Consider the following 21,541-nt stretch of genomic DNA (forward strand, 5'->3'; position numbering starts at 1 on the left):
GGGACATATTGGGATGGGGGGTCACCCGTCAACAAGGCCCTCCTGTCAACAGACACCCGAGAATGCCCGTGAAGCCACCTTCCTCCAGGCGGGGCCCTGCGGGGTCTTGGGGTCCCAGGGGAGGGCCCAGGGAGCTGTGGCACCCATTGTTAGCCCCCACACAGACAGGGAGGGCCGGCCCCACTCTGTCCCACCTGACCAGGCCCAGCCTTCTCCCCACTCTTGACACTCCCTGCCTCTTGCTGAGTTCCTCTTTCCCTCAATTTCCTGCCACTCAAGGGCTGGGTGCACCATGGGGGCGTGCCGGGAAAAGTCAGACTTGGTCCCTATTCTCAGGTTGTTCAGGGGATGCTGGGAAGTAGGAGAAAGGGGGCTAGGTGTGCCCCTGCATCACACAGACAGAAAGCGACTGGAATCCCAAGAGAAGTGCACGCAATGCAGGACAAGTGCTCTGGTGACGGTCGTAGTCACGTACAGGGCTTTGGAAGAAGGAGGCAGAGAAAACTTTCCTTGAAAACATGTTCAAGAGGGGTGGAAGAACTCTGAGGAAGAGAACTGAAGAGTCACCTAGGGAAAGGCTGAGAGGCGGGAGATGCTGTTCCAGGTCGCACTTTTGAAGCACTGACCTGTGTGTCAGGCACCATGCTGGGCACATGTGGTACCTCCTTTCTGTTCATGCTAACCTGACTGTGTTAGTTATCTGTTGCTAGGTAACTCATTATGCAAATGTAGCAGTTTAAAACAACAAACACATATTGTTGCACATTGTTCTCAGGGCCAATAATCCAGGAACTTAGCTGGGTAGGACTGGATCAGGGTCTCTCATGAGGTCACAGTCAAGCTGTCAGCTAGGGCTGCAGTCTCTGAAGACTTAGCTGGGGATGACTGATGCACTTCTAAGCTCTGTCTTTAGCTGCTCACCATGTGGCCCTCTCCATAGGGCTGCTCACCTCATGACCTCCCCCAGAATGAGGCATCTGAGAGATGGAAGCCACAGTCTTTTATAGACTAATCCTGGCAGGGACCTATCACTACGGTCATATTCTATTGGTCACACAGACCAGCACTGGCACATGTCGGAGGGGACACAGAACTCTGCGCATGCCAGGAGGCGGGACCATTGAAGGCCATGGTGAAGGCAGCACCACGACAACCCTGTAGGGGACATTATTCATCCCAGGTTATAGATGAGAGCACTAAAGATCCCGGAAGTTAACTGATTTGCACAAGGCCGCAACTGGAGGCATCCAAGGTGGGATTCAGGTCTAAGTCTGTCTGGACTCCAAAGTCTACATTCGTTTCTCCTCATTCACGGCCTCTCCAAGCTGCAGCTATGTCAAGGGAACACCAAGTGGTGCAGTTGACTAGAACGCTGAACTCGGAATGCCAGGCTGGGGAAACCTGAATTCCATTCTGGCTTGAAGGGACACACAGAAGCTCCTGAGCAGGAAAAGCCATAATGGGATTTTCACTTCAAGAACTGACATTTCAAGAACATGCAAGAGGCCAGGCGCAGTGGCTCACACCTGTCATCTCAGCACTTTAGGAGGCCGGGGTGGGTGGATGGCTTGAACCCAGGAGCTGAAGACCAGCCTGGGCAATATCATGAGACCTCGTCTCTATAAAAAGTGCTTAAAAATTAGCTGGGCATGGTGGTGGGCACCTGTACTCCCCAGCTACTTGGGAGGCTGAGGTGGGAGGATCATTTGAGCCTGAGAGGTTGAGACTGCAGCAAGCTGTGATCGTGCCACTGCACTCCAGCCTGGGTGACACAGCGAGACCCCATCTCCAGCCAGGAGCCATGCTTCCTCTCCTTTGGCCTTGTTTGTCTCCCAGAAAATGAGAGAAGGATCTTGTCGGTCTTCTGCACTGTTGAACTCTCACACCCATGTTTGCCAAGTGGGTAATGGACATTTCTCCCATTTGGGGATCATTTATATTGACTAGTCTTTGGGCCTCTCTTTCTCAGTAAATGAGTAGACTTTGGGTTGGGCTGGGGCTGTGCTTTTATTAGCCCCCAAGATAAACAGAAAGGGGAACAGCACACAGTAGGTTTGTAGCAGTGCTTGCTAAGGAGTGTTCATAGACTGCTCTTAAAGCCCTGAACGAGTCAACTTTCTCCACACCCGGGTCTTGCCGCCGTCAACTTCCCCAGAACCCTGGTGTGCAGGGTCCAGGACTGTTGAGAAGGAACGGCTGCTGCTCAAGATAGAGCCAGCAGTTAAAGGAAATTACCAACTTTTGCTTCTGGTCTTGCCACTAACCAGCTGGCCTTGGGCTAAAAACAAAGCTGACATTTATTGAGCACTGACCAGCCACTCTTTTCATAATTTTACACAGATTAACTCATTTAATACTCTTAATCATCCAATGAGGTAGCTCTCCCATTTTACAGATGAGGAAACTGAGGCTCAGAACATTAAATAAATTAGACTATAATCGTATAAACTGTATCTTAGGTTAAGCTCTCTGGGCAACAGACACTGAGTCAGAAAATTTACTGGGAAAACTGGAAACTTTACTGCTTTTTGTAGTGAATAAAGGGAGCAAGTTTCGGAAACAACCAAAACAAAGGCCTCAGACAACTGTGACCGCACGGGGAGCTCTGGGGCTGGTGGCCCTTCAGAGCTGTCTCTCCTTAAGGCAAGGGGGCTGGGCACCGATACTGCCATAGACCAGCTGTTGGATGTGGGGTGTCCCCAGGGATGGTGTCTAACCTCGGGCAGCTTCTTAGGGCCCAGTCAATCAATACCTAGAGAAGGGCCAGGCATGGTGGCTCACACCTGTAATCCCAGCACTTTGGGAGGTCGAGGCTGGTGGATCACCTGAGGTCAGGAGTTTGAGACCAGCCTGACCAACATGGTGAAACCCCATCTCTACTAAAAATACAAAATTAGCCGGGTGTGGTGACGGGTGAAATTCCATCTCAAAACACAAACAAACAAACAAAACCTAGAGAAGGACTCCCCTGTGAGCTGTCAGCAGCCAGCACTCCAGGCAGCTGGGTCGTGAGCGACTCAATGCTGAAGAGAAGCTCTGGGAAGCCCCCCACAGCATCCACTACAAGGAGGCCTAGGTGGAATGGGGATTTCACCCAGGCAGCCTGGGTCAGATCCTGGAGCTATGCTTTTTACTACTCTGCTCTAGGTCCCTAAGTAAATGACTGGAGGTCGGGGCATAATCCCACAGGTCCTTCCCTCATAATACCCACAGCCACTTATTGAGCAGTGCCAGACACTTGCTAAGTTTTGTTTTTGGTTTTATTTTATTTATATATTTATTTATCTTTTCAGATGGAGTTTCACTCCTGTTGCCGAGGCTGGGGTGTAATGGTACGATCTCGGCTCACTGCAACCTCCATCTCCCAGATTCAAGTGATTCTCCTGCCTCAGCCTCCCAAGTAGCTGGGATTACAGGCACCCGCCACCACACCTGGCTAATTTTTGTATTTTTAGTAGAGACGGGGTTTCACCATGTTGGCCAGGTTGGTCTTGAACTCCTGACTTCAGGTTATCTGCCCCTCCTCGGCCTCCCAAAGTGCTGGGATTACAAGTGTGAGCCACCGTGCCTGGCCAGACACTTGCTAAGTTTTTATGTGCTATAACCTATTTAATCATTGTATTATGATACAGGCATTATTATTATTATTTAGACAGAGTCTCACTCTCCCAGGCAACCTCCATCTCCCGGGTTCCAGCAATTCTCTCCCCTCAGCTACCCGAGTAGCTGGGACTACAGGTCCGCGCTACCATGCCCGGCTAATTTTTTTTGTATTTTTAGTAGAGACAAGGTTTCACCATGTTGGCCAGGCTGGCCTGGAACTCCTGACCCCAAGTGATCCGCCCGCCAAGGCCTCCCAAAGTGGTGGGATTACAGGTGCACGCCACCACACCTGGCCAGATACAGGCATTATTATCCCAGTTTTAAAGATGAGGAAACTGAGATGCTGAGACTTTAAATGACCTGTTCGACAGCTCATAGCTCTCAAGCAGTAGACCCAGAATTGAAAGCCAGTGAGCCCCACTCCAGGGTCACTAACCACCACTCTGCTGCCCCACCTCCAGGGCCTACCCTCCTACAGCTGTGATCTGCCTTTCATATCTGCTCCTGTGGGTCTGTGCATCCAGGACCCGGGGCCAGTCACTTATACTCTTTGAGACTCAGCTTCCTCCTCTGTGAATGAAGGCAGTCGTAATCACTTACTCCAGGGATGAGAAAACACTGCAGAAATGGGTAGGACTAGTCACTAGGGATCCAAAGTATGCACCGTTCTGGTGGCCAGACAGAACTTTGGGGAAAAGGGACCCACCTTAAACTCTTGGACGGGCAAATACCTTTGGGCATACAGTCACCCTAATATTTGACTTTTAAGATGGATAAAAGATTTATTGTTAAATTGAAAAACAACAAAGTTGCAAAACAGTGAGCATTAATGTCCCATGCAGTTAAAAAAAGAAAGAAAACAAAACGCTGGGCATGGTGGTTCATGCCTATAATCCCAGAACTTTGGGAGGCAGAGGCAGGAGGATCAGTTGTTTGAGACAAGCCTGGGCAATACAGTGAGATCCCATCTCTACAAAAGATTTAAAGCAATTAGTTGGACATAGTGGTGCACACCTGTAGTTCTAGCCGTTCAGGAGGCTGAGGTGACAACATTGCTTGAGCCCAGGAGTTCGCAGTTGCAGTGAGCTATGATCATGCCACTGCATTCCAGCCTGGGTGACAGAGACCCTGTCTCTGAAAATAATAATAATATACAAGTGTTAATATTTGTATTGATAAAATATCATGGCTGGTTGGGGGTAGGGAGTGCTGCATTAAAGGATTAAAACACTGATATTCTCTGAGGTACAGGGAGGATTACTTGGGGTTTCATATCATATGTTTCTGAGTATATGGTCTGAGCTTTCTATAAGGAAATTCTATAATTAATTTATATAATTTGAGTGTTCTAAAAGGAACATGCAGTAGTTCTATAAATCCCAAAACAAACATATTTTTTAAGCAGTAGTCTCAGTTTACATCACAGGTTCCCATTCAACACAGTCCATTTCAGCAGCACACACTGCATTTAATGGTGGGCCAGGCCCTGGGCTGTGTGGAGAGGCAGCTGCTATTCTGGAGAAGAGCAGAGGATGCGGAGGCAGGGAGACAGCCCGCTGTGTGGCCTTGGGAAAACCACGAACCTGCTCTGAGCCTCTCTCTCTTCTCTTTCACACACAGATGTGACGGCAATCGTGAGATACCAATGAAGGAATAGACGTGGAGGCTCTGGGCACATGGGCATCGCTGGGTATCATCTCACACCAACCCAGAACAGCCCCATAAGATGAGTATCTCCATTTTACAGCGGAGGAAACTGAGGCTTGCGGAGGCTGACTGGAAAGCCTAGATCACACTGAGATCAGGTGTCGGTGTCAGGATGTAAATTCCGTGTGTGTGGGTCTTAGGTCAGAAACCCCCAATCTAGCCCTGTTTGTCTCGCCATTGTTCAGCCCCTCCTGTTTCCAGATGGGGCGTGTGTGTCACCCGACAATTACCTTTAGGGCTCATATATGCATTATATGTCTCTCGAACTAGAGAGTAATCTTCCTGAGGGCAGGGACTTTACTTTTTTCATTGTTGTATCTCCAGCAACTAGAACTGTGTCTGGTCCTTGGTAGGTGCTACAGAACTATTTGCTGAATGAATGAATGGGAAAATGAAACAGGTCCCTAGTAAAGAACCAAAGGAAGTGGCCCTGGGGCCCACGGAGATGGTGCCACCCTTCCAGGTTACATGGCTGGCAAGGGCAGAGCAGGACCCGGGCCAGGTCCTGAATTCCCACTCAGTCCTGCTTCTCCCAAATCCAGACGGCTCTGTTCATCAACACCCCGGTCCATGGCCACTGGAGACCACAGAAGCAAATCTGGTTCAAGAAGGCATTGGGACAAAAGTGGAGCTGCCTGCATTCTGATCCTGGCTGGACTTCTGCCTGCTAGTCCTGCGTATGCCTCAGTTTCTCAATCTGGAACATGGGCACCTGCCTCTCCGCTGACATGGGTGGAGAAGGATTGAGAAGGAGTGTGCAGAGGTGGTCCTTCCTGCCATCCTTCCTCCCTCGGGAGGGGCCGGGCCAGCCTGAGGCACTGGGGCCAAGGCATGGCGGTGGTGTGAGAAGGCGCCTCTGCCACAGAGCCACAGGGTCAGGGATGGGAGGCACCTTGCTTTTCTGATGCCATCACCATAGAATGGACGAGAAAGCAGAGGCTCAGGGAAGGGAAGAGCCGTGGCCCAGGACATGCAGGAGTTAATGGCAGGCCCAGGCAGCACAAGAACCTGGGTGCTGCCTCCCAGTTCAGGGCTCTCCCCTCCCTGAGCAGAGAGACCAGGGACAGAATCCAACTGCTCCATCACTGTCCTGCCCAAGAGAGCCCAGGTCTACAGGCTGATATGGATGACAGGCCAGCCGGGGCCCCGGCTCTGACCCCAGCCCTGGCCTCCCAGACTCTGAACATCAGGACACAGGCTTGCCTTCCTAAAGCACCTGCTCTGCACAGAGACCTGACCCATGGCTGGAGGCCTGTGAGAATCCTGCCCCCTGGGTCCTACAAGCTGTCATCAAGAGTTGGGCCCTAGGGGCACCAGGCCTGGCTGTGCAGGAGCCAGATGAGGCTGATAGGAGAGGTGGAGCTGATGGGAGCAGGTGTGGGAGCCTGGGTGTGGGCGGTGTCACCACAGCGACCCTGCTATTAGATCCCGTGGTGGCCTGTGCCTCTGCCCGCATGCCTGTAATCTCAGCTACTCGGGAGGCTGAGGCAGGAGAAGGGCCACCGACCTCCAGGGGCCTCCAAACATGGAGAGAGCATCCTGGTATATGTCTAATCGGCGCCCCACCCCGACCCGCCCCATGGCCTCAGTAATTACCAGTTAAAGCTACTCTAACTGAGAGAGTTCTACTAGTGCAGTTAGCAGAGCAGAATAAAGAAGCCCTTCTGACAGCTGGCCACACCCACCCGCAGCCGGGGCATCCGCTAACAACCACCTGCTTGTTAATCCGCAGCGCTGGAGGCCCCGGGTCTGCACGAAATGCCCAGAGCTGGGGTGGGAAGAAGCTGGGATTTGGAATCCACAGCCATGGATGTCATACCGGATGTGCTGTGTGGCCCTGGGCTGGCCATTTAACCTCTCTGAGCCCATGAAACAGGGCTGGCAAAAGAGTCTCACATCAATTAAAGGAGGAATGATAAGGCTGTGAAAGTTCACATGCTACTTTTCATTCTAAAAACAGGCACAAACATTTTTTGGTTGGCTTTTAGAATCCATTTCTAGGTTTTACATGTGTACAAGACACATGGAGATGTTCCTGTCACCTCCAAACTAGGCCACAGCTGGGAGGGCCTGGGGACAACAGTGCCCAGGTCCAGGTTCACCTTCTGAGGGGGAATGGCACAGGCTTTCCATTCCTGCCCCTCTACCAATCACATAACAACCCTGAGGACAGACCACCAGGCACCTCATTTTACAAGGAGCAACCAAGGCTGAGAGGGTGACGAACTTCCCTAAGGTCACACAGAGGGGTAGGCCCTGCCCAATTCCCAGCAACAGCCCCACCAGGCTGGGCATGTCCTGACCCAGGGGATGCCAGGGGAGGTAGGACATGGGCTGGGTGGTGACTCATTCTGATGGTCGACTCCCCCGGGGACATTCTTGGACGACTCCATCCACAACTCTTCTTGGTCCTGAGCCCAGTGTCAGCCTGTCCTGATGACAGAGGCCCAGTCCCAGCTTCACGATGGTCTCCTCTGTCCCACATCCCCCACCCTGTCCTCTAACTACAAAGGCGGCATCCAGATCCCACCGGCTGGAGTCCTGTGCCTGGCACTGGGCGCTCACCGATGGTGAACGGCTGTCTCCTGCTGCTCACCTCCACCACCAGCTCTTGGGTTGTGGGGAGCAGAGGCTTGGCCATGCCCTCTTCTGCCCTAGTGTAGGAAGCAAATGGCTGACGGCCCCACAAAACCTGCTGCGGCTCAGTCCTCTGTGTTCTTCAGCCCAGACTCCTCAGAAAGCTCTCTGCACCCTGAAAGCCTGACCTGACAACAGAAATGTCATCTCACTGGGCACCGGATGGACAGTCAGGCTTCCTGGCTGTCCTGGCTCAGCGGCTTCGAGGCTGCACTGTCCTAGGCATGGCGCTGCCTCGCTGAGCCTCACTGTCCTCATCTGGGAAATGGGGATGAAGACCGTGGCTGTTACCAGGGTTGTCGTGAGGATGAAGAATTAATGATGTTGTCTGTGGAGGGAGGCTGGTGGCCGGGGCAGGTACCCTCTCCCTCCTCTCAGCCCCACAGCTCCCCTACTTTGGGCTGAGCTGTGGTCCTTGGCCCCCAGACCCTGGCCTGTCACTAGCCACAGACAGGAGGCAAAGCAGATGGGGGACCTGACCAACAGTAACTACACGACCATAGACCAAAGAGTTTAGTACTGGAAAAAAAAATCTCTGAGATCTTAAGGAATAAATCGCTCCAGGGTGTGATACAAGATGTTTGCAGACAGGAAAAGCCGGGCTTTGCCTCGAAGAACAAAGTGGGTCCAGCTACCCACTGGGCCATTTCACAGGCCCGGACACTCACCCTATACCAGATCACATCCGAGGTGTTGGGCCCAGGGTGACAAGGCCACAGTCCCTGCCCCACTGAACTGAGCCTGCTCCTTCCCCAGCCGCTCCCCTGACAGCCGCACCTCACCCAGGCTCCGCACAGGGAAGAGCCTGCTGGGGACTCAGGGCAGGCGAGTTAGCTCTGGTCACTCTGATGATGTGACCACAGGTTTCCACGCTGAACTTTGTCCCTCTCCTCAGTACTGCCCTTATCACAGTGACAGCATCCCGGCCTCTGTTTACTCACCTGTCTCCCCAGGACCAGGCTGTCTGCCTGGGGCAGCCCAGGTGGGCAAGGACATCACCTGATTCTTACTCCTGGGTGTGTTTGGGGCAGGGTGAAGGCAGCGCCTGGGAGTCCACAGTTCCCCCCACCCTGCTCCTGACCACCCCGCAGCCCAGGGGGCCCCATGACCCTTAGACCTTCCCTATCCAAGGCGGTCCCACTCCCCTGTGGTTCACGTTCACCGTCTGTGACACCCCGTTCGGCCAGGGCCCGGAGGATGCGCGCACTCTCCCCTGCAGCCAGTTTACTCCGAGGGTCCCCGCGCGGGCGGCCGCACTCACCCATGTTGACGAAGCTCATGACCAGGTCGGCGCGGCCCAGGCGCCGCTCCGCGGGCGCGTCGTCCTTGTCGTCGTCGCCGGCCATGGCGTGGTACAGGTCCAGCATGAAGAGCGGCGCGGACGCGGGCAGCCGGGAGGCGGCGGGTGCCGCGCGGGGCCGGGGCCGCCCAGGCAGCCCGAGCACCGACAGGATCTCGCGCTGCACGTCCCGGCGCTCGCGCGCTCCCAGACGTCGCTGGGGACAGCCAGGCGGGGGTCGCAGGCCGGGGCCGCCCCCGCCCAGCGCGCACAGCGCCAGGCCCAGCAGCCAGAGCGGGCCGGGAAGCGCGGCCATGGCGGGCTGGGGACGCTCAGCGGGCGCGCATCGGCTCCGCGGCCGCCCCTGGGCCCCGGGACGCCCCGACGGCAAAGAGGCCGGGCTTGGCGGGCGGCGCGGTGGGGCGGGGAGGGCCGCGTCCGCGGCCTCAGCACAGTCCCTGGAGCGCCCCCGGCGTGGCACCTGTCCTAGCTCCGGGACGAGAGGACTCGGACGCCACCGCCTCAAGGCCGGGACTACTCTGCGAACTGGGACTGTCAGCCAATTCGTCTGTTGCCGCCGTCCCCACCAGTCCGGCTGTGGCCGCGGTCCGCGCAGCGCAGGGGCGACGGGCGAGCTCCAGCAGCGACCTGCGGGGCGCGATTCCCGCGAGTCCCTGCCGTGGCTCAGCCGTCGGTGTCGCCCGCCCCCACCCCTGGACTGACCAATGGAGGCGCGGGGGCGGAGCCTGGGCGCGGAGGCCACGCCCGCGAGTGACCAGTGGAGGCGGCCGGTGTAGCGGGTGGGGCTACCCCGAGGTGCGACCTTGGCGTGCCGGGTGGGCGGCCGCCCGGGCGAGGGGCCTGCAGCCTGGGCGTCAGCGTGATCATGGCCATCGTGACTCCCGCCGCGGGCCTCGGCGCAGAGACCCTAGGGCCGCGGCGCCGTTCCGGTCCCGCCGGTGGTGCCACCTGGCCGCCCAGCCGTGGCGTGCGGGGGTCGCCCCCGGGCCCGACACGCAGCCGCAGTCCGGTCTGGAGGACTGGGCGGTGCCTGCCAAGCCCCGAGGGTAGGGCACGTTCCTCTGCCCGCAGCAGCCGGCCCGAGTTCCGGCCACTGCGGCCCCTCGCCGCTTCCTGGCGCCTTCCCCGAGGCCCCTGCATGCGCTGCTGCAGGCGCCTCCTTCCCGGCACCTGCTCGGCTGCTCTTCCCCGCGCCCTCACCTGGTTCCCGAGTGCGCCCGGGCAGCGCCCCAGGCGGGCCGCCCCCGCCAGCCCTTGCTGCGCGCCCTGCGCCCCCTGCGCCCGCAGTACTGATTCAGCTTCGCCGGGGAGACGCGCACCCGCATCCTGCCTTAACCCGGCCAGGAGCTCTGGGGCCCTTCCAGAGCACTCGGGAGCCACCTGTGCACGTCTTCTCAGTCGCCGCGGCCCGGGTGCAGGCCTGGTAGGAGAAGGATCCTCGCGGAAATGCCTCGACTAACTGAGACCCTTTCTGCACACCCTGCTTTTCCCTGGGCGTGCTCTCGCCTTACTTATTCCTGTGTGGTTCAGGCGTTGCGGAAGGGGAAGGCCCCTAGACTGCACTGGGAAGGCCCCTGGAGTTGACTTGGAGCGCCAGGAAAGGTCAGTGGAGGAAAGTGCTCCAAGCAGAGGGAAGAGCTTGTGCCAAGGCCCTGAGACCCCGGCCGGGGAGCCTAATAATGGCAGGTAACAGTTAGCACTTGCCACGCGCGAGGCATGTTCTAAGTGCGTGTTCCGTGTCATTTCTGTGATGCTCGCACATTGTCAGGGGGTACATACCATTGGAACCTCCTCTTTTAACAAATGAGGAAACTGAGGCACAGAGCGGTTAAGGGAATTAAGGTCACACAGCATTGGAGCTGGGCTTGGGCAGGGGGGCAGCTGCTCAGTGGAACCTGGAGAGCCCAGGGGACAAATGGCCGAGGCTGGAGGAGCTGGCAAAGGGGGACAGCAAAGGGCCTCACAGGGGCTATTCGAGGGCCCTGGGCACCAGTGATTACGGTGCCCCCTCATGTGGATTGAGGATTAAACCTCCAAGCAAGTGTATAATGCCCCCAAAAATAACATTTTGAAGTCATCACTTCAATAAAAATTTCTATATTAAATTATTAATGTAAATAGTCATTTGCTGGCGCCTTAAGCACATGCTTAGTCTGTCTTTTACCAAAGAGGTAAATTTCTGCAAAGCCAGGTAAATAATAAAATGAAATAAAATAAAAATTATTAGTACACTATTAAGAGCACTAAAAGAACTGCTTTTTCCTGATTACAAAGGTAACTTGCTTATTGTAGAAACTTTTGAAAATATAGAAAAGTAAAAATATTACCCCCAACAAATTTTAAAACCACCCAAATCCCTGTTTCCAGAGATAACCACTGGTAATATTTGATGTATCTTTTTCTTACGCATATGTGTATATTTTTAATACAAAAAACAGGATCTTTCTTGCTTTATTCTCTTCACATTATATTGCAATATTTCACTATGCCATTAATTATCGCACTTTTTTTTTTTACTGGCTTCATGGTATTTTTCCATCATATTGCTATCATAATTTATTTAATCAAGCTTATGTTACAGGATATCTTTATATTTTTATATTATATACAATGTTTTATGAACAATCTTGTAGAATAATCTGTGCTCATCCATGGTGGTTTTCTTTAGGATGAATTTCTAGAGATGGATTTTTTTTTTAATATACGGAGTCTTGCTCTGTTGCCCGGGCTGGAGTGCAATGGTATGATCTTGGCTCACTGCAGCCTCCGCCTCCTGGGTTCAAGCGGTCTTTGTGCCTCAGCCCCCTGAGTAGCTGGGATTACAGACATGTGCCACCATGCCTGGCTAATTTTTTTTTTTTTTTTTTTTTTTTGAGACGGAGTCTCGCTCTGTCGCCCAGGCTGGAGTGCAGTGGCGCGATCTCGGCTCACTGCAAGCTCCGCCTCCCGGGCTTACGCCATTCTCCTGCCTCAGCCTCCCGAGTAGCTGGGACCACAGACGCCCGCCACCTCGCCTGGCTAGTTTTTTGTATTTTTTAGTAGAGACGGGGTTTCACCGTGTTTGCCAGGATGGTCTCGATCTCCTGACCTCGTGATCCGCCCGTCTCGGCCTCCCAAAGTGCTGGGATTACAGGCTTGAGCCACCGCGCCCGGCCGCCTGGCTAATTTTTGTATTTTTAGTATAGACAGGGTTTTGCTATGTTGGACAGGCTGGTCTCGAACTCCTGGGCTCAGGTGATCTGCCCTCCCCAACTTCCCAAAGTGCTGCGATTACAGGCGTGTAGAGATGGAATATTTGAATCAAAGAGCATATACACTTTTTATGGTTTTTGATACATATTATCTGTTTCCCCGATAGCATGAGGGTACTTATTTTCTATAACCCTTACCAACACTAGGTATAACTGTTAAATACATAAATAAGTCAATCTCTGCTAGTTTGATAGATAAAAGCATCTCTCCGCTGTTGTAACTTGCACGTGGAGGGTTACTAGACGCTGCTCTCTTGGTTTTGAAACCCTGTCCTCCCCTGGCTTCAAGGACGCCTGCTCCCTTGCTGACCTCTCCTCCCCGCCCACTTCCAAAACATGGGTGTCCTCTGGATCTGTCCACAGTCCCGTTCTCCCTCTTAGACTCCACCTGCTGATGAGCTCACCCACTGAGGCTTCAGTGCCACCATACAGTCACACCCAACTCCAAATGTATTAGCAGGGCAGTCCTTCCCGCTGGATGCCAGAAGTTATATCCAATGGCTGATAAGATACGACCAGAGCTGGGAACCAAAACCCTGGCACCATCGTAGGTCCCTCCCTCCCGAGGACAGTTCAGTCTATTGATTCTACCTCGAATGCCTCTTGAATCCCTGAGCCTGTGCACGCCCCCTTGCACTCAGGTGTTTCATGGAGCACCTCCTCCCCACGGGTCTCCTTATTTCTCATCTCACCACCCACCCCACCCAGCCCTCACTCATTCCGCAGAATGCATTTCCAAATGAAAATCTGAATCCTTCCATGGTCTTTCATTGCTTATAGCAGAATTTTCCCAGGTGAGATTCTGAGGGCTTTCCTACAAAAGGGGTTCAGGACACACTGCACTATATATTGCCCCCTTGGGAGAGCCCTCATGCACTTAGCACTTTGTAAGCTCCAGAAGTCCTGCAGTAAAAAATATAAATAAGTAAATTAAATAAATAAATAAATACCTGCTTAGCCTTAAGTCGGCTTCCTCCAAATGCATGTGACTATGGCTTTTTAGTTTTTTGAGGACCATATATCGGGGACCAGCAAGGCACAATGTGATCAGTGCCCAGGACCCAGTGGTCGGGCATCATCACCTGGCCCCTGCTGCTCACCCACCTCCATGGTCTTATCTGGCTGCTAACCCCATATATTGGCTGCAGTCCCATAGGAATACCTGTGGTGCCCCTACTTGTCCTGCTGTTGACACTTCTGTTCACCTGAACATGTGGTTTCCTGTACCAAGAAGGGAAATCCCTTTCCCTGTCTGGTCAGGTGTTACCTCCCTTTAAGATACAGTTGAAGTAACACCTCCTTTTCCTGATGCCCTCTTCACCTTCATGAGCAGAGCCATTTCTTCCCTCACTCTCTCAACCACTCCTTTTAGCAAATAGAAGGGCATGCATTCACATGTTTGTTCCCTGCACTAGGCTGAGAGCTTCTACATGCAGGGACCATCATCTTAATTTACCTTTGGATCCCAGTGCCAGGCTTGCATTTAGGGTTTCAGTAAGTATCCGTGAAACAGAGTAGCCTCCGTTTCTCTGAAATAGCCTCTGAAAACAATAGTCTCTCAACAGTTTCAAGGAATGGATCTCGGATCTCGCAACCTTCATGAACTCACTAAGAAGTGCTTCCATTAAGAAGTGCTCATTATTCGGCCGGGCGCGGTGGCTCAAGCCTGTAATCCCAGCACTTTGGGAGGCCGAGATGGGTGGATCACGAGGTCAGGAGATCGAGACCATCCTGGCTAACACGGTGAAACCCCATCTCTACTAAAAAATACAAAAAACTAGCCAGGCGAGGTGGCGGGCGCCTGTAGTCCCAGCTACTCGGGAGGCTGAGGCAGGAGAATGGCGTGAACCCAGGAGGCGGAGCTTGCAGTGAGCTGAGATCCGGCCACTGCACTCCAGCCTGGGTGACAGAGCGAGACTCCGTCTCAAAAAAAAAAAAAAAAAAAAAGAAGTGCTCATTATTTCACAGGGATGAAGAACGGAGGCACCAAGCTGTGTTGAAGGAGGCGTCAGTGGCCAGCAAGACTCACTCTCTCGCTGTGTGACCGGCTCTCTTGCACACCAGCCACAAATGCAAATCCATGAATTTTCATTACTGAAACCATAAGGTTAAATTCATGACTGCTAATACCTACTACACATAGAATATGAAAAGAAACAATTTTAAAAAGCAGGAGAAAAGTTTTCCATAAGAAGGGTACTACAGGAAAGCCTGAGCGCAGTGGCTAACGCCTATAATCCCAGCATTTTGGGAGGCTGAGGCAGCAGATCACCTGAGGGCAGGAGTTCGGAATCAGCCTGGCCAACGTGGTGAAACCCTGTCTCTACTAAAAATATAAAAACTAGCTGGGCATGGTGGCGGCGCCCGTAATCCCAGCTACTTGGGAGGCTGAGCCAGGAGAATCACTTGAACCCGGGAGGTGGAGGTTGCAGTGAGCTGAGATTGTGCTTCTGCACTCCAGCCTGAGTGACAAAGCAAGACTCTGTCTCAAAAAAAAAAAAAAAAAAAAAAGGAAGGAAGGAAGGGAGGGAGGAAGGGAGGGAGGGACAAGAAAAGAAAAGAAGGAAGGAAAGAAAGAGAAACATGCTACAGGAATGGAGATTATCTCATGTTAACAGAGACACATTTAACCTTTGCATTTGTGATCTGAGGACCTTTTAATTCTATTACAGGATCCTACAGTGAGGTTCTAGGTCATGACTGTGTCAGCTCCAGAGACCACCATGAGGTAGGTGCATTGTAACGCCTCATTAAATGACTGCTGAGGGCCCAAAGGGTGTCTCACTTGCCTTCCCGGCTGGGTGCTGCTGGGAAAATTCCAGTTCATCATGTTCCCAGGGTGTGCTGACAGGTCATAAAGAAACAAATAAACATAATGAGGCAGTTCTGTCTTCATGGGGGGGTCTTTAGTCAATGGGTCAGGTCACCTTCTGTTAGTGGACTAAATGCTCCAATTAAAAGTCAGAAGATGGGCCGGGCGCGGTGGCTCAAGCCTGTAATCCCAGCACTTTGGGAGGCCGAGACGGGCGGATCACGAGGTCAGGAGATCGAGACCATCCTGGCTAACACAGTGAAACCCCCGTCTCTACTAAAAATACAAAAAACTAGCCGGGCGTGGTGGCGGCGCCTGTAGTCCCAGCTACTCGGGAGGCTGAGGCAGGAGAATGGCGGGAACCCGGGAGGCGGAGCTTGCAGTGAGCCGAGATGGCGCCACTACACTCCAGCCTGGGCGACAGAGCGAGACTCCGCCTCAAAAAAAAAAAAAAAAAAAAAAAAAAGTCAGAAGATGGGCCGGGCATGGTGGCTCACTCCTGTAATCCCAGCACTTTGGGAAGCCAAGGGGGGCAGGTCACTTGAAATCAAGAGTTCGAGACCAGCCTGAAACCCCATCTCTACAAAAAATACAAAAATTAGCCGGGCATGGTGGCGTGCACCTGTAGTCCCAGCTACTTGGGAGGCTGAGACAGGAGAATCACTTGAACCTAGGAGGCGGAGGTTGCAGTGAGCTGAGATCATACCACTACACTCCAGCATGGGCAACAGAGCAAGACTCCATCAAAAAAAAAAAAAAAGTCAGAAGATGGGTGAGGTGACATGCACCTATAATCTCAGCTACTTGGGAGACAGAGTTGGGAGAATCACTTAAGCTCAGGAGTTCAGGCCAACCTGGGCAACACAGCAAGACCCTGTTTTTTAAAAAAAGTCAGAAATTGTCAGATTAGTTAATGAAAAAAAGGCAAGAATAAATGACATGCTCTCTGTAAGAAATGTTCTGTAAATATAAATACACAGGTTGAAAGTAAATGAGTCGAAAAAGATATATCATGCAAATAAAGGAGGAAGAAGCCTGGAGTGGCAATATTAATATCAGGTAAACTCGACTTCAACATAAAGAACATTAGCAGAGATAAAAATGGATTCATTTCATCAGAATGCATCCTACTGAAACAGGAGGACATTATGTAGCACAATAAGACAGGCCCAGAGTGCACTAAATATTGCTGTGTATGGTTTCAAAGTGGTTTCAATGTTCTCACACTTATTTTAAAAGCCAGTGGAAATGGGTATTTTTGAAGATTTCTACCTGAAATTAAATTCATTTTGTGACGCACCTGTAATCCCAGCACTGTGAAGGCTGAGGCAGGAAGATCATTTGAGGTCAGGAGTTCGAGACCAGCCTGGCCAACGTGATGACACCTTGTCTCTACTAAAAATACAAAAATTAGTCAGGAATGGTAGCATGTGCCTGTAGTCCCAGATACTTGGAAGGCTGAGGCAGGAGAATTACCTGAACCGGGAGGCGGAGGCTGCAGTGAGCCAAGATGGCACCACCGCACTCTAGCCTGGGTGACTGAGTGAAACTCTGTCTCAAATAAAAAAAAATGTATTTTGTGAACCAAATGAGAATAGATCGGTGGTGGGGCAGGGGTGGGAGTGGAGGGAAACTCAAAGTGAAATTTACACATTGCCAAATTGGAATCAAATCAAAACAATTTTGGTAAAATCTTTGTGACCAATGCAGAATCCCAGCAACAGTTTGTTTAGACGCACAGAGTAAGGAGCTGCCTCTCTGACCAGCAGCTTACAGGATCTTTCATGGCGTCCTTTCTCCCTAGAGGGTTAGCAGAGCAGAAGGCACACTTAAGTTTGCAGCCAAGCAGCCCTTCCCTCCATGCAGCCCAGAGCCTGCCCCTCATGGTAAGGGCATCCTTGAAGTTCATGCCTAGGTCAAAGTCCCCATACACAGCCTGGTTCTCAGCCGGCCCAGAGCTTCAGCTTGTACAGCTAGTCTACCAAGGCCTGCAAAGCATCCATGAACTGGCCCCAAAACAGCAGGGCCTCCTCCAACTTGTGCTGCCTAAGAAAAGCATACATAGTCCGATGTTTTTAGGGACCCATTTTTTGTTTTCTTTTTCTTTTGAGACAGAATCTCACTCTTTCGCCAGGCTGGAGTCCAGTGGAGCAATCTCGGCTCACTGCAACCTCTGCCTCCCGGGTTCAAATGATTCTCTTGCCTCAGCCTCCCGAGTAGCTGGGACTATAGGTACACACCACCATGCCCAGCAAATTTTTATATTTTTAGTAGAGACGGGGTTTCTCCGTGTTAGCCAGGATGGTCTCTATCTCCTGACCTTGTGATCCGCCCGCCTCGTAGATGACACTATCACCAGAGTGAAAGGCAACCCACAGAATGAGAGAAAATATTTGCAAATCATATATCTGATAAGTGATTAATATCCAGAATATATATATTTATTTTTTTCAGAATATATTTTTTAAAACCTCGTACAACTCAACAAAAATAAAACAAACAACTCAGTTTTAAATAGGCAAAATACTTAAAAATTCCTCCAAAAAAAGATCTACAGATGGCCAATAAGCACATGAAAATATGTTTAATCTCACTAATTATTAGGGAAATGCAAATGAAAACCACAACGATACCTCTTTATAATCATTAGGGTGGCTATTATTCTTTTTTAAACAGAAAGTAACAAGTGTTGGTGAGGATATGGAGAAATTGGAACCCTTGTGCATTGCTGGTGGGAAGGTAAAATAGTGCAGCTGCTGTGGAAAACAGGATGGCAGCTTCTCAAAAAATTAAATATAGGGCCGGGTGCAGTGACTCATGCTTGTAATCCCAGCACTTTGGGAGGCTGAGGTGGGTGGATCACCTGAGGTCAGGAGTTTGAAACCAGCCTGGCCAACATGGCAAAACCCTCTCTCTCCTAAAAATACACAAAATTAGCTGGTCGTGGTGGCACACACCTGTAATCTCAGCTACTTGGGAGGCTGAGGTGAGAGAATCACTTGAACCTGGGAGGCGGTGGCTGCAGTGAGCTGAGATCATGCCACTGCACTCCAGCTTGGGCGACAGAGTGAGACACTGTCTCAAAAAAAAAAAAATTAAATATAGAATTACCATATGATCCAGCAGTTTCACCATTGGGTAAACTATAGATACTTTATAGATTTGCCTTACAAGAATGGAAGGGAGGGAATCAAAAAGAACAGATATTTACACATCCATGTTCATAGCAGCACTATTCACAATACCCAAAAGGTAGAAACAGCCTAAATGTCCATCAACAGATGAATGGATAAATACATGTGGTATGGCTATACAAGAGAATATTATTCAGCCTTTAAAAAGAAATGAAAATCTGACACACACTACAACATGGATGAACCCTGAAGACATTATACTAAATAAAAGAAGCCAGACACAAAAGGACAAATATTGTATGATTCCACTCATGTGAGGTACTTAAAGTAGTCATATTCATAGAGACAGAAAGTATAGAATGGTGGTTGCCAGTGGCTAGAGAAAGGGGAGAATGGAGACTTATTGTTTAATAGGTACACAGTTTCAGTTTGGAGAGATGAAAGAGTTCTAGAGATGGACAAGGTGATGGCTGCAGACAATGTGAATGAACTTAATGCCGTGAACTGTACACCTCAAAATAGTTAAAATTGTAATTATATATTTTGTTATAATTTTTTTTGAGACAGAGTCTCACTCTGTCACCCAGGCTGGAGTGCAGTCATAGCTTATTGCAGCCTCTATCTCCCAAGCTAAAGTAATCCTCCCGCCTCAGCCTCCTGATTAGCTGGGACTACAGCTATGCCATCAGGCCTAGCTAGTTTTTTTTAAAATCTTATTTTTAGTAGAGATGAGGTCTCACTGTGTTGCCCAGGCTGGTCTTGAATTCCTGAGCTCAAGCAGTCCTCCTCCCTCAGCCTCCCAAAATGCCGAGATTATAGGTGTAGACCACTGTGCTTGACTCATAATTTTTTTTAAGTGCTGTAATCCTAGTGCTTTGGAAGGCTGAGGTGGGAGGATCACTTGAGGCCAGGAATTCGAGAACAGCTTGGGCAACATAGCAAAATCCTATCTCTTCAAAAACAGTAATTTTTTAATTAGCCGGGCATGGTGAGACATGACTGTAGGGAGGCTGAGTTGGGAGGATCACCTGAACCCAGAAGTTCAAGATTATGGTGAGCTATGATCATGCCGCTGCCCCCCAGCCTGGGTGACAAAGCAAGATCCTATATCAAAAAATAAAATAAAATAAAATGATCAAGAGTAATGCCTACCAGGGGTGTCCAATCTTTTAACTTCCCTCGGCCACATTGGAAGAAGAATTGTCTTGGGCCTCACATAAAACACACTAACACTAATGATAGCTGATGAGCTTAAAAAAAAATTGCAAAAAATCGTCATGGTCTTTAAGGAAGTTTCTGAATTTGTGTTGGGCCACATTCAAAGCCGTCCTGGGCTGCATGTGGCCTGTGGGCCTCGGGTTGGACAAACTTGGCCTTGACATTTGTACTCAAATCACTCTCTAGAATGGACCAAGCAGAGTGCAGGCACAGGTACAGAACACCTCTGACATCTTCCAGTCCAAAAACTACGCATATGGACACATCCTAGTGACCCAAAGCCTTTATTCATTCCTTCTACCCCTCCTGTCCTGTGATAGAGGGTGGTGGATGGTTGAGGGTGAAGCGATGGTTAAGTCAAGAGCACCTGCTCTGGCCAGGCATGGTGGCTCACATCTGTAATCCTGGCACTTTGGGAGGCCAAGGAGGGCGGATCACGAGGTTCAGGAGTTCAAGACCAGTCTGGCCAACATGGCAAAACCCTGTCTCTGCTAAAAATTCAAAAATTAGCCAGGCATGGTGGTGCATGCCTGTAATCCCAGCTACTTGGGAGGGTGAGGCAGGAGAACTGCTTGAACCCGGGACGAGGAGATTGCAGTGGATGGTGCCACTGCGCTCCAGTCTGGGTGACGGAGCAAGACTCTGTCTGGGGAAAAAAAAAAAAAAAAAAAAGAGCACCTGCTCTGCAGTCACACAGAGGGGTTCACATCAAAGCTCCACATGGGCCGTATGACCTGGAACCTCTCTGGGCCTCTGACTCCTTGTGTGTTGGATGGGACCATAATTGTACCTGCCTACAGAGGTAGGGTAACAGCATTACACAGGGCCCAGCTCATGCAATGAATGAGTAAAACCGTCTTCCAAAGGAAGAGGGCCTCCCGAGGCAGGTGTGGGCATGGGCGCCGCAGCCTGGAGTCGCAGCTCCTCCATTCCTGGCTGTGGACCTCTGAGCCTCACTTCCTCTCCTGTAAAACACGCATGAGACACACCTGCCTCACGTGGGCCTGGGCAGCTTGCTATTACTAAGAAAGTAGCAGCAACCACAGGACAGCTTCACTTCCGGAAACTCCCTCTGTCACGTGATTTGCATGACTCCTCACCCCGTCTCACCAGGGGCGCTCTCCCCGTGTCACCAGTGACTTGGTGACACCCAACCTTGCTCAGGAAGCAGCAGCCGTATCCTTTCTGTGTGCAGTGGGGTGTGGGTTGTGTGGAGCCGCGGTGTCTGTGGAGTTCACAGGCTGGGGTCGGAATCCATGGCCCCTGTCGCCACTGCCACCCCCCAGCTGCTGAAGGTGACCGATCCAGGGCTGGTATCCAAGCTGCTGGGGGGTTGGCGTCTTGGGCTCTGGCCCACGTCCGCCTCTGATTGGTTCTGCCACCTGAGCTGGTCACTGTCCCTCCGTGGGCCTCAGCTTACCCTATGGTAAAGTGAGAACTAGGGGGTCAGACCCCTTAATCACTAAGATCTCTGACCACAGCCAAGGGAAGCGCAGGAAAACGTGGGGCTCGTCCAAATTCCCGGCCTCTCTCTGCCCCCCTGGTGGAAGCTGGCAGCCTAGCACCCGGGGGGAGATGACCCCCACACTGTGTGACCTCTGCCAAGGCTCCCATCCCTCTGAGCCCCAGTTCCCATCGGTTACATAGGAATGATTATAATAGCTACCTCTTTGGGCTGCTGTGAGGAGGCAAGGAGATAATGCATGAAAAGTGCTTGGATGGGATGGGTACGAGCCACTCAACAGAAGGCAGATCCTAGAATGGGGATGGCGAGTCCTGTCATCAGTGAAGAATGTAATGACTGCAAGCTTAGATGACCTGTCTGTTACTGGAAACCAGAGTTGTTTACTTAAGCTGTAAATGAACTCATAGTCCCTGG

General features: G+C 51.5%; 1 protein-coding gene across 1 annotated transcript in view; it reads right to left on the reverse strand.

Moving 5' to 3' along the window:
• Positions 1-9,542, reverse strand: part of LOC112625988 (bone morphogenetic protein 8B-like) — a 26,594-nt gene extending 17,052 nt beyond the window's left edge. The window contains exons 1-2 of the mRNA XM_025387670.1: positions 8,947-9,542; positions 7,841-7,964 (exon numbers count right to left, since the gene is read on the reverse strand). Of these exons, the coding sequence (XP_025243455.1) occupies positions 7,841-7,964; positions 8,947-9,542 (720 nt within the window). The remainder of the gene's footprint in view (positions 1-7,840; positions 7,965-8,946) is intronic.
• Positions 9,543-21,541: the final 11,999 nt, after the last annotated feature.

Source organism: Theropithecus gelada, chromosome 1 (genome assembly GCF_003255815.1).
Source record: "Theropithecus gelada isolate Dixy chromosome 1, Tgel_1.0, whole genome shotgun sequence".
Classification (NCBI taxonomy): Eukaryota; Metazoa; Chordata; class Mammalia; order Primates; family Cercopithecidae; genus Theropithecus; species Theropithecus gelada.